The sequence below is a fragment of the Aulonocara sp. 'chitande type north' Nkhata Bay genome, linkage group LG23, assembly GCF_057382095.1.
Source record: "Aulonocara sp. 'chitande type north' Nkhata Bay isolate Kocher_YH1m ecotype deep benthic linkage group LG23, A_spYH_male_GT1.1, whole genome shotgun sequence".
Classification (NCBI taxonomy): Eukaryota; Metazoa; Chordata; class Actinopteri; order Cichliformes; family Cichlidae; genus Aulonocara; species Aulonocara sp. 'chitande type north' Nkhata Bay.
The window spans coordinates 20,193,561-20,206,127 of NC_141365.1; the positions used below are offsets into that span (position 1 = coordinate 20,193,561).

The 12,567-nt window shown below is 46.1% G+C and overlaps 1 protein-coding gene across 1 annotated transcript; it reads right to left on the minus strand.

The window, feature by feature from the left end:
• Nucleotides 1–827: 827 nt before the first annotated feature.
• Nucleotides 828–12,259, minus strand: LOC147301571 (uncharacterized). Its single transcript, XM_086281783.1, has one exon. The coding sequence runs from the start codon at nt 10,395–10,397 to the stop codon at nt 7,890–7,892; it is 2,508 nt and encodes an 835-aa protein (XP_086137909.1). The 5' UTR covers nt 10,398–12,259; the 3' UTR covers nt 828–7,889.
• Between the last annotated feature and the right edge of the window lie 308 nt (nt 12,260–12,567).

Below are 12,567 nucleotides of genomic sequence, written 5' to 3' on the forward strand. Positions count from 1 at the left end.
CCAGCAATTTCTAAAATATTCTTCTGAGTTAATACAATGACCAGGTTTTATGTTTCAGGTTTTATGTTTCATAATTAGAAAATATATCAGTGGAAAGAGTGTTTCTGATTTATAATGATTTCTACTTTTTTAATCATAATTTTAAAGCTGTTTCTCTCTTTGATAATGAAAAGGTAAATACGTAGATAGAAAGCTGCTAGGGTGAGAAGGGCTTTAAGAAATAAGGTCTCCTTTGCACTTCTCTGGTTTTTAATTCTCAATTTTGTTTCAATACAAGCTTTATATAATCAATATTTTTGTCTTATTGCAGTGTATTGCATGAATCCATAAAAAGTGTCCCTACTTTGAAATAGGAAAATTAATAGCTATCTATATCATTTTTAGAGATCATAGAGATTTAACACAGATATAGACAGACATGAATGCATAACTTTATGATGTTTCATTTAAAATTCTTAGAAATTTCTGCCTGTGAATACATGATTTAAAGGGTGAAGAAGGAGCTTACTATGTTATTTTTCTGTGTGAACTATACTTAGGCCCTGTTTATATCAACTGATTTTTAAGCTTGCCTGACATAAATGATGATAATTTGATCTCTTTCTGAACTGTTTTCTGTATGTAAAAGATGGAATATAAACACTGACCCAGTCAAAATCCTCATTTTATTGCAGATTGCTTTTGTCATATTTAGATGAAGGCGTGGAGTCCTAAGATATTAGTAAATACTAGCAGTAAGGACGAAATTAATAAGAATTTAGCGATTCTGATTCCATTTGTTACGTCTGGTTCAGTTTGGGTAAGAAGGAAAAACAGCCGAGTCCGTGTAGGTGTCAAAAAATAGTGACCTTTATTACACACTTTGCGCAGTCAGTGTGGGAAGACAAGTTGCAATACAATCCTTCGTCAACTGAACCATCCCGACTCCTTATATTGCCATTATGACATCACAGCTGGATCTTTACTGGAAATGATAACAGTCTCCCCATAGTCCAAAGTTCTCCTTATACAAACATCAGATGATACTTTAGAGAACACAAGTGTGTGACATATCATGTTGTGCAGTTCTGTGAGCCTGTGTGTCCAACTAGAGAATGTCCTGACATGACCTCCCTGTGTAAATAAGTGTGTGTGCGAACGTGCGTGTTTACATAACTCTGTATGTGCATGTTCTGATGTAGGCCTGCAAATGAATTAGAACAAGGTCTCTCCTCTTTGGACGGTGAATACAATGCTATGGATACCATTTGAGACTTGATTACAATGATGATAATATGCATCCATTACTCTTTACTCAGATTACCATAGATATAAAGCAAAGATTATACTGTCATCAGATTCCACAATGGTAAATGATTAATCAATGATAACTAATTATGTGAATACAAAATAAAATATCTCCTGCTCACACTCCTCCTCTTTGGCCTTTAGAAAAAAGGCCAACATTTCGAGATATTGTGTCACTCCTCCGTCCAAGCGGCTTCTCGCAACAGCATCATATGTTCCGGACCAGCTGACCCAGCTGAACCAGAAGCTATGGCCCTGCTCACCAGATTACCCAACACCTGCCTCACCAGAGGAATGAGACAACACCCGAACAGCAATAAACCTAGAAAAACTAAAAGAGAAAACATGGCAGACATAAACAATCCCTTATATTGCCCAAAAACAGATGTGAACCAGTCTCCCAGCCTCGAGTTTACGCCTGATTGCTCATGCATGGTTCTAGATAACGCTTTCAAATTCTCCAGCGCCCGCGTGACCGTTCCGTCCGGAGCTGTATTGTTGGGAATAAAGGTGCAACATAAATTTCCGAACATCGCACACACACCTCCCTTCTCAGCCAATAACATGTCCAGCGCCATGCGATTTTGGATTCCCATTAACGACGTCGGACCTAATTGTTCTGCAAGACCTTCCACCGCGTCCCTAGTGAGATTAGAGAGTCTCAACACATTATAATGAACATAATTAATGCGATCAACGTTTTTATTTGGAGTCACCCACAAAAACACACTTTCAAACCCAGCCGCTATCTGATCAACTAACTTATACTCATCTGGAACTCCTCTGGGAACTCCTATTGAGTCTATCCAGGTTGGCGAGTCCCGTCTTGGATCATACTTGTGGATAGCCCCTGTAGCTCTCCTCCGCCTGGCTGTAGACACATCTGCGCCTTGCTGTGGAATTGTCTCTAGCCTACTGCCTATGAGCATCAAAGGTGCAGCTAGGCGCACCAGAGCACACGTTCCCACACTCCCCAAGGGAACCTGCACCAAAAGGGTATACTCCCCACAATAATAATATAGCCCACCTCTCGCCCAGGTGCCTATAATTGTGCTTGGGTCACTTACATCATTGGTAGTCCTACCGGTGATTGTCCTCTGACACCAGCTTGGATCAATCCTTCCTAGCCTAAATCTCACTCTGTCTGTAGAGAACTCAAAACATGTATAATTATCTCGTTTTGGTGTGAATGAACCTGGTTGTGTACGTTTATCAATTGGCGGATATAAACCTGATAAAGTGGTGCAGTTACCTGTGTCCACCGCCTCTCTAGTTAATCTCAACATGCACTTATATCCCCACTCATCCTCTGGATACAGAGGAGCAGGTTCAGTAAACAAATGTGGTCGAGCGGTAGCACAAGCAACACAATCAACCACTTTCTGCTCCTTTGCATTTTGAGCCACCCAATCTAACCAAAGATTCCTATCTCCAAAGCCTGTGGCACGCTCTATCAACTCCTGAGGTTTTAACCTAGTATAATCAGTGGCAACAAACCATTTTTCTTCTGGATCCTTGTAAGTAACTGTCCCTACGGGATCCGTTTGCACTGTGAGATTCAGTGCTGAGTCATTTCCCAGCGGTTTAGACCTGGGATTAAATAAATTCACCCGAATTAACCCGAATGGATCTGTCCCTACTTTATCTACCCCTACTACTAAATAAAACGCACCTCCATCAAACCCAGGTTCAGGGAGTTCACTCCATGGTCCTAGGGAAAGAGTAATAGGGTTATTTGTAACAGAATAATCTCTCTGAATAGCTATTCCTTCAAGGGCCGGTGGCACCGTTGGCTGCCATCCTACCCCTGTCCACGCGACCACATCCTGCCAAGAACACCACTGATCCGTTACATAGGTGTAGATGTCACTATCCCATGATGGGCCCCACACCGACTTAGGGTAACACATCATTGGATGATAACAAACCCACACATTATATGTTCTCCAACTACTCCCGTCACCCGAGCATTTAATTACCTCACACAAATCAAATGTGAACGCTGTTGTGGATCCATTAACATACCCAAACTCGACTCCGCCACTGGCTTTGAGACACCCATCATCCCCACCTGAACCAACCGTACGCTTGACTTTTTTCGACGATTTGATCGGTTCGGGCTCTGGAGCGGATAAACCTCTGTGTCTGGGCAATTCACCTGTCTGCCAAAAAACAAAGAAACACGTTATAACACTTATTAACCCCAACACCCCCATTATTCTCCAATTTTCCCACAATTTCATGATGACTGTTCCCAGGCTCGTTTACTTTTACTCTGTACTAAAAAGATAAAATTACCAAAAGAAGAGTATAAAGTTATGAGTATAGAAATATGCGAGTAACATACAAAACTATTACGATCCCTTTAAACTATCAAATACTTTAGACTAGAGCCCTAGCCTATTTAAGAGCCTGGAATGGATTCCTCCTTGGCGCGTGACGCTCCTCTTCTTTCTTCGCCTCACTCAGGTTAGACTACTGAGGAGGACCGTGGCACAGGTGGAACGAGTATTATTCTGGCTCTATGTTCCCCCCTGCGTCGATTGGGTGGAGGCTAGCTCCAGCAAGCTCTCGTCCGCGACTGCACACTGAGACCAATGGAACCAGGTCTCCCCTTTCCCCTTGAGACGGACAGCACTGGTGGTTCGGGCAGTTACTTCGAAGGGTCCGGTCCACCTCGGGTCTCTCCACTTTCGCTTAATGACCTTCAGCCACACCGCCTTGGCATCGGGGATGGACCTGTCCTCCGCTTTCACCCCTTCTCCAACCTGTTGTGTGAAACTAGACACAAGAGCTTTTAATTCTTTCCAACATTCAATATGTTTTCTGTTACTTTTTACACTTTCTTCCGCCGGTACTGTTGTCCAAGGACCTGGAAACTGTCGTCCTGTCAACAGCTCATATGGTGTGAAACCTGTGGATTGATTAACACAACATCTTATTATCATCAATGCAATTGGCAGGGCCGCTACCCAATTTAGCCCCGTGTGAGCAGAAATCTTAGCAATTTTATTCTTCAGGTTTAGATTCATTCTTTCTACCTTTCCCTGCGACTGGGGGTGATATACCGTGCCAAATCTATGTTGCAACCCCAGCTTCTGTTCTACCTCTGCCAAATCTTTGTTTTTGAAATGAGTCCCATTGTCGGACCTAATCCGCTTAGGGAAACCATGCCGGGGGATGTAATGATTGATTAAACACTTAATCACACTTTTTGCATCCTCCCTCTTGGTAGGCCATGCCTCAGGCCAGCCCGTCAAACCATCTACACTTACCAGTAGATATCGAACTCCTCCTGGGCCTGGATCAATCATGTCAGTGAAGTCAATGACAATCTCTTCACCTGGTCTTTCTGGAATGGGGAACTTACCTGCCTCTGGTTTAATCACTGGCTTCGGATTGTGCCTCCCACAGATCAGACACGTCCTAGCCTTCTCCTTGATCATATCCTTCAAAAAGGGATGCCACCAATGGCACAGATGTCTCCCCATCTGGGCGACACCTACATGTCCAAGGCCGTGCGCTTCGGCAATCTTCTGTTTTGCTAAGTTGGCTGTCAACACTGGTCGACCATCAGGTCCTCGCCAGAGACCTCCTTCTTCCCAGGCTCCTCGACTCTTCCAGATCCCCCTCTCTTCTGGGGCAGCCTCCCCTTGGGCCTTCCTGGCTTCCTCTAGCATGTTAACTCCTAATTCTTCTTCCACCGTTATTTGTACCATCTGTCGTGATGCTTTATAACCCGCTGCCTCTTTTGCAGCTCGATCGGCTTCCTGATTTCCTCTGGCCATCAGGCCGGTCCCTGAGGAGTGGCCTTTGCATTTTATGATGCTCACCTCCTCTGGATCTCCCAAGGCCTGCTCAAGTTCCTCCATTTCTTTTTTGTGGCAGATTGGTGCGTTATCTGCTGTCCTGAATCCTGCTCTTCTCCATTGGGCCAGCTCGACATGAGCCGCTCCAAAGGCATAAGCTGAGTCCGTGTAAATGTTGACTCTTTTTCCTTTTGCAAGTCTCAAAGCTCGACTTAGAGCAATTACTTCTGCTCTTTGGGCTGACTGCTGCCCTTCAAGTCTTCCAGCCTCCTTCACTTCAAATGCAGCCCCTTTTCTGCAAACTACCGCGTAGCCTGCTTTTAATCCTTCATCATCCCTGTAGCAGCATCCATCAGTGAACCAATCTTCAGCTCCTGTCAGAGGTTCTGCTTTCAAGTCTTCTCTTATCTTCTCGTCCACTTCAGCTCTCTTTGCGCAGTCGTGAGGTTCTCCTCCTGACTCCATTAAATCTGCCATGTTAATTCCTTCATGTGTGAAGGTCAAGTTAGGAGCGTCTAAAACTTTACACACTCTCTGTTGTGTAAGAGGTGTCATGGTGAAGGCTTGTGAGTTAACATATGCCACCACACTGTGGGTGGTCAGCACCTTCAACGGATGGTCCCTCACTATATGTGCTGTCTTTTGTATAATTTTTGACACCCCAATGGCATGCTGAGTGCATCTCGGGTGCCTTGTCTCTAATGAATTCAGCCTGATGCTGACGTACATAAGTACATCTCTTCCTCCCCCTTTTTTCTGAAACAACACCCCATTAGCTATCCCGTGTGTTTCAGAAACATCAAGATAGAAGGGTTGTTCATAATTAGGAATAGCAAGATCAGCCGATCTGGATAAGTCCTGTTTTAATGCAATAAACGCCGCCTCAGTGGCCGATGTCCATGGCAGTTCAGCCTTAAGATTTCTGACACCTGCCGTTTTTACCAAATCCCTCAACAGGGCTGTTTTGCCTGCATAATTTGGAATGAAGTGCCGGCTGTATCCTGTTAACCCCAAGAATGAGAGCAACTCCTTAACCGTACGCGGTCTTGGATGTGTCAAAATCTGATCACGATGAGTGTTTAGCAGACCCACTGATTTGTGAGCAATGACACGGCCCAGAAATGTTACTTCTGGTCGGACCAACTGCAACTTTTCTTTACTGACCTTGAAACCGCACTCAGCGAGTCTCCTCAGTATGGTAAGTGAAGCTGCCGTGCATGCCGAAGCAGATGGAGCTGCAATGAGCAAATCATCAACATATTGCACTAGTGAACACCCCTCTGGGAGATGGCATGGCGATAAAGCTTCTTTCAACACTTGGTTGAAAATGCCAGGGGAAAGTGCAAACCCTTGTGGCAACCTTGTGTATCTGTACTGTTGTCCCCCATATGTGAATGAAAAAATGTCCCTCAGAGACTCATGCAATGGGAGACAGAAAAATGCATTCGCTAGATCAATACATGTAAACCACTTCTGGTCTGGTGTTAATGCCGTCAATGCTGTGTATGGGTTTGGGACTGGCACCGTGTCAGTACGTAAAATGGCGTTGATGGCTCTTAAGTCATGTGCCATTCTGTACTTTCCTGTCCCATGCTTCTCTACTGGCAAAATAGGAGTATTCCAGTAGGATTGAGAGGGCTCAAGCACCCCTACTCTCAATAGCCCCTCAATGGTTTCTGCAATTCCCTCCTCAGCTTCTCTCTTTTGCCTATACTGTGGTTTCCAAATTGGAGTTTCAGACTTCAGCTGGAATAAAACGGGCGAACACGTTGCCTGGCCCACATCCGTAGGCCCTGCTGACCACAAGGTGTCAGGAAGAGTCGCAAGTGCGGCAACTGCATCCGCATGATCTGTTCTTTCCCTCCCATGGATTCTTGAGATTTGTTCATGCTCTAACATCACTGTGTCCTCTGATTGACAAGTGATACGATAAATTTTGCATTTTGGCGAGTACCAAACGTCTGGAATCTGAGTAGCTTGCCAGCCAGGTTCCTCGAGGGCTCTTTTGACCATCGTCCCCAGCTCCTTCGCCTGATGACTCTCATGGACCGCCAATGTTATATGGGGCACTGAATCAGGTCCCATTTTGAACCAAGGCCGTTGTTCGTCGGTTAATTTTACTGCTGCCGCGACGCCCTCCGGACCGACATAGATGTTTTGAGAACACACATTCCAAGTCTGGCCTTCAAGGTCAGACTGGAACAGGTCCCTGTAAATTTCATCATCATTTCTATCATAATAGAGGGTGACATGGAACGGATCCCTGGGGAGAGAGAAGACTGCCAAGGCCATAATCCAAGGTTTCCACAACTGATATTGTCTTAGTATGCCTTCTTCCACCACACGACCCCAATAGATGTCCGCGGTCGTTTGTTCACAGTCTTTCAGCAAGTACTGGTTCTTTGAAAATGTCCCCAGGCACGGAAACTCTTTTCCTCCTGGAAGTGTAACTGTTAGTCCATCAGCTGAACACATGATGGTGGCCCCCAGTTTGATGAGCAGATCCCTGCCCATCAAGTTCACAGGCACATGGGGAGACACCACGTAGCTGTGCTTCAATGTCTGTTTTCCCAGCACCGTCAGGGCTGGATTGGTTGTTGGCAGCGTCATTGGTACCCCAGAGAACCCGACAACACTGACCACATGGTTGGAAAGTGTGGCACTGTTTGGTTTTTGTTTCAGTGTTGAATAGGTAGCCCCAGTGTCCACAAGGAAGGTCATTTCATCTCCTTCCACACTCATTGACAACATAGGATCTGCCACTCCCATGTTGTCTGGTCTCTGTGGGTCCCGTCAGTACAGCTCCTCCTCTCCGCCCCAGTAGCCCATGGGATACTGAGCCGCTGGCGCCATGCCTGGGTTCGGAGCTTGATGTCCCCTTGTCTGGCCCACTCTGCCTCGAAAAGTTCCCTGTGCCTGGGGAGATGATGGATAAGCTGTTTCTGGTAGCCATGGCGTAGGACAATTACGAGCCCAATGTCCTCGTCCTCCACACCTTCGGCATACATTCGGGTCCAGCATAGGTCCCCCCAGACCACGGCCCCTTGGTCCACCTCCCCTTTGGGATCCACCACGTCCCCTCAACGACCTAGTAGTCCCCCAATTCCCCGCGGGTCTTCCTTGCCTTGGGAATTCATTGGCGGGCCATCGGTCATCAGGGTACAGAACCGGATTCAAATCTGGCCAATCAGGCCCCGAATCGCCCCGTGGCTGCGCCACCAGCATCTTCTTAGGTCCATCTTTGGTTTCCTTTTTCTTTTCGTTTAGTTTTTCTCTCGCCTCTGCCAATTTCAATTTCACTAAGTGCCCTTGCGCCTCCTCCAGCTCCTGTTTCTTCTTGTTCACCTCGTCTTTCTCCAGCTCAAGTCGATGTATAACGTGCCTCTCCCATTTTGCTGACTCCGCCACCGCAAAGTCAGGATTCTTTTGTAAATCTGTTCTTACTCGTTCTGGGAGACCTGCTAATACTGCAGATCGGAACCACGCCCTTGGTTCTCCTTCCCGCCCAGGATGTTCACCAGTTTGAAGAATCCACTGTTCTTTTGCATGCTCCATAAACTCTCTAGGAGAATGTTCTGGAGTCCAAACAATCCTAGGTGTAGTGCCCATGTTATGAGTCGGATACTTCTCACGCACTGCGTCAGAGAGAGCATTTCGCACCCTTGCATAGGGGACGTCGTTTGGTTGGCATACAGTTCTTGCTATCTCTTCTACATCTGCGAGGCCTCCTCCTCTGAAGGTCCTCCCACCGATAGCTCGGAAATCCCCCAGAGCCAATTCCTCTCCTTCTGTAAGACTTCCTAGTCTCCTCAACCAAGCGGCTCCTCCCTCCGTGATTGGGGGCAGCTGCTTCACCAGAGCCTCAAGATCTCTGATATTGTAGGGGTGGTAGACTGGTTCACCCCTTACACCCGTCAATAAAGGCATTGTGAGGGGTAATTCCTCCTCTGTGTCACCCTGCCCTTCTTCAGTTGGCAATGCAACAGTCTTCCTCTGGTTCTTCTCAAAGATAGACGGTCTTTTATCTCTTGGATCCTCCAAAACCCTCCCAGAGCGAAGGGTCGTCATTCCTGTGGGAGCCTGAAAAGTTGGGGCAAATCCTCCCCTTTGCAGGTTTGACACTTCTCTGGATTTTCGTGTGTTGGTTTTTACTGAGGCCGCCAAGTCCTTTTCCAAGGCATAAAGTGTTTGTGCTACGCTACGTGGGGTTGCTACGCCTTCCTCCTCTAATTTTCTAAAGAGGCGTTCCAGCTGTATCACGGCCTCCCGATTGTCAGATTGTTTTCCAAAAACGTGGCCTTGCCACTGTTCTTTCTCAGAATCATCAACCGTTGACCTCTGATTAGTTTTACGGGTCGCCTTTGATGGCGCCCTCTGATACTGCATTGAAGGTGAGTCTTCCTCTGAAGTCCAGACCTCCTGGGATGGATTTTCCTGGCTGGGCTGTTGCGATGTCACCTGACCGGTACTTGTAGACGCCACAGGTTGAGCTTCTTCTGTAGCTCTATCTGGGCTAAAAAGAGAGGGAGGAATCAAGATCAACCCCCGTGTAGTGATTCCTTGTGATGTCCCAGCAACTGGGTGAAGCTGGCTTACCTCTGATGCAGCTGCCGCTGATTGAGACTGCATCGCTTTCTGTGCAGGTGCCCCTGATTGAGACTGCACTACTCCTGTGTCTGCCTCCACTGTGGCTGGAGCAGATGTCGATGGTGGAGGATTCTCCTGTAAATTGACAATTCCACCTGTCACTTTTCCTGTTCTTCCTTCCGGCCCCCACATAGTACCACCCTCCAGAGCCACCACTGGACAAATATAAGGAGGGGGTGGGGCACTCAGGAAGTCCTTCAGGCTGGGATATAGCTTTCCCTCAGCCTCAGCTTCCTTTTTTAAGGCTGGCTTGATGTCGTTCACTTCCTCTTGCATCCAGTGAGAAACACCTTGGGAGATAATCATAAGCTTACAATACTTACTTTGTTTTTCCATCATAAGTTTCTTTTCAGCCTTTATTTTCCTCCCCTGGAAACGTCCTAAGGGTTCCTCTTCAAGCTCCTTGATCCTTTCTTCACATTTTTCCCCTTCCAGTTGAAAGATGGAATACAGAGGGATTCTGTCCTCCAATGTCTTCTGTTGATTTTCACATAATTCCTTCACTTCTTTTTCTAAATCCTGACACTGACGAGCAATCTCTTTTGAAGAAGTCCCTTCAGTCATTTTAATGGCTTTCTTCAATTCCTGTATTTGCTCCTTCAGTGGCTTGTATCTCTTTCCTCCACCAGGGGTCGCCTTTTCCTCTTCAGCCATTTTGCTTTTTGACCTCACTTACCTTACCAAAATGGCCGGTCTTAGGCTCCTCCCTTAGGGGTTGCCTCGTTGTATTTTCCTTTCGGCAGTCAGAATCTCACAAGCTGGTCAAGCCGAACTTCCGCTAGGCTCCAGCCTGAGAGAGAGAGACCGCCCACAGACGCACCTTCACTCACACACACACTGTCTAATCCCCCTTTCAAGCTAAAAGCTTGACAAACGTCTAATATAACAGTTTTAAGCACGCAAAGCCAGCGAAAATTCACTCTCACATTCACTTCCCTAACGACTACAAAGTTTTCACATACAAAAATAACCCAGACAATCTACCATGCACCGTTTTCCCTCCTTATACGAGAGACTCAACCAACTTTTAAAAGCTTTATTTACACAACATCAAATAAAGGACAGATCTCTGCCTCTTCCAGGTAGAGAAGGAAATACGCCCCAACTAAAAATCTCCCAGCAATCACCCACAATTCTCAAATTTTGTCAAGATATTTTATCCCCCGCACTCCTACCTTACTGGAGTTTTACACAAGGGATCATTACTCATGGAATTCTATTAAACCATAGTCACATTAGGAAATCACAAACACAAGACTACAAGGTTTAGTTTATTTAATATACTGAAATCTCTTAACCACACTTCTGAGACCCCCTTTCACCTAACGAAAAGAAGCTCAGAAGGACAAATATGGAGAAATAGAGAGATGAAACCAAGGGCCGCAGCTGTACACACACACACACACTCCGCTCGTACTCGCGCGCGTGTGCCCGCTACTGCGCAGCACCACACAACCCCTCCTTTCTCCTAAGAAGAAATACACACACACACACACACACCTCTCTTCTAACAGCGAGAGAAGAGAAAGGCGTTTTCGTTTTTTCACACTCTGGATCCACACAGAAGAAATTCAACAACACAAGACAGTTTATACAATTTACACTTTTAAATGCACACACACACACACGGGTAATTTACATACAATATACACACGGGCCCGTATAAACACACCGCATGCCAGAACCACTTATCTCGTATATTTCTCTAGCGGTGTTCCTATATTTTAGACTGATTTATAAGCATCTATAGCCCAGGGCCGCGCCCTTGCTGGTCAATTAACGTTTCAAGTACGCCGCCTTGAAAACGGTCACATTACTAAATTCTACTTTTCTTTATAACCGTGTCCCGCGGCTGGAAAGGAGCTCCACCTCTGGCGCTAGTATCAAACCCACGCCTTCAGCTATACTTAAAACTCACAAGGCAGCCACGTTAAAAGGTCCCGGCCGGGTCCGCGACCCTGTCGATCAAAAAATGCAGTATAAGACAATCACCCATTGATTGTCTAGCCTTTTTTGACGGGAGTCCGAATCCCCGCGGAAGGCCAACTCCGGGCTAAAACCTAACCACGCGTCCGCAATTAGGGGTCAGTGCCACCTGCTGGACGAACTGCATTCCTAGGAGAGCACGTCTCCAGTCCTAAATAAATTTACTTGTTTTAAAAGCCTCACGGTGAGCTTTCAGCCCCCCCGTTTAATTATCTGAAGCCCAAAACCGCGTTTTTGCTACCCAATTAAAACCAAATGCCCTACACTAGCTGCTGATCCGGCTGGCACCCAGTCAACTTTCCTTCAAACTCTTTAAACCGTATTAAATTAAACACATAACCTCTTAACTCAAAATTCACCCCCAAAATAAACAGCAATGAATTTAGTCAGACTACTATACCCTATTTTAAACCTAATTACTCAAGATCACTATGGACCAACGCCAGAAGCCCAGACTGAGTGAATATTATTTAATTAAATTTAGTTTTAACTTCCAATATAGCGCCTTTGGATAAAAATCAACAGGTGGCACTCACCTTTTTTTATGTCGACTGGCGTCACTCAGATAGGCTGCTGGCCTTCGCCCCTGTTTGTCACCTCAACGACGAGCTGCAAGCTCCCTTCTCCCCCAACCGGAGTTTCGGCACCAAGTTGTTACGTCTGGTTCAGTTTGGGTAAGAAGGAAAAACAGCCGAGTCCGTGTAGGTGTCAAAAAATAGTGACCTTTATTACACACTTTGCGCAGTCAGTGTGGGAAGACAAGTTGCAATACAATCCTTCGTCAACTGAACCATCCCGACTCCTTATATTGCCATTATGACATCACAGTTGGATCTTT

Excerpts from the sequence above, each read along its gene's own strand:
- LOC147301571 (XM_086281783.1), bottom strand. The coding sequence starts at position 10,397 with ATGGCTGAAGAGGAAAAGGCGACCCCTGGTGGAGGAAAGAGATACAAG.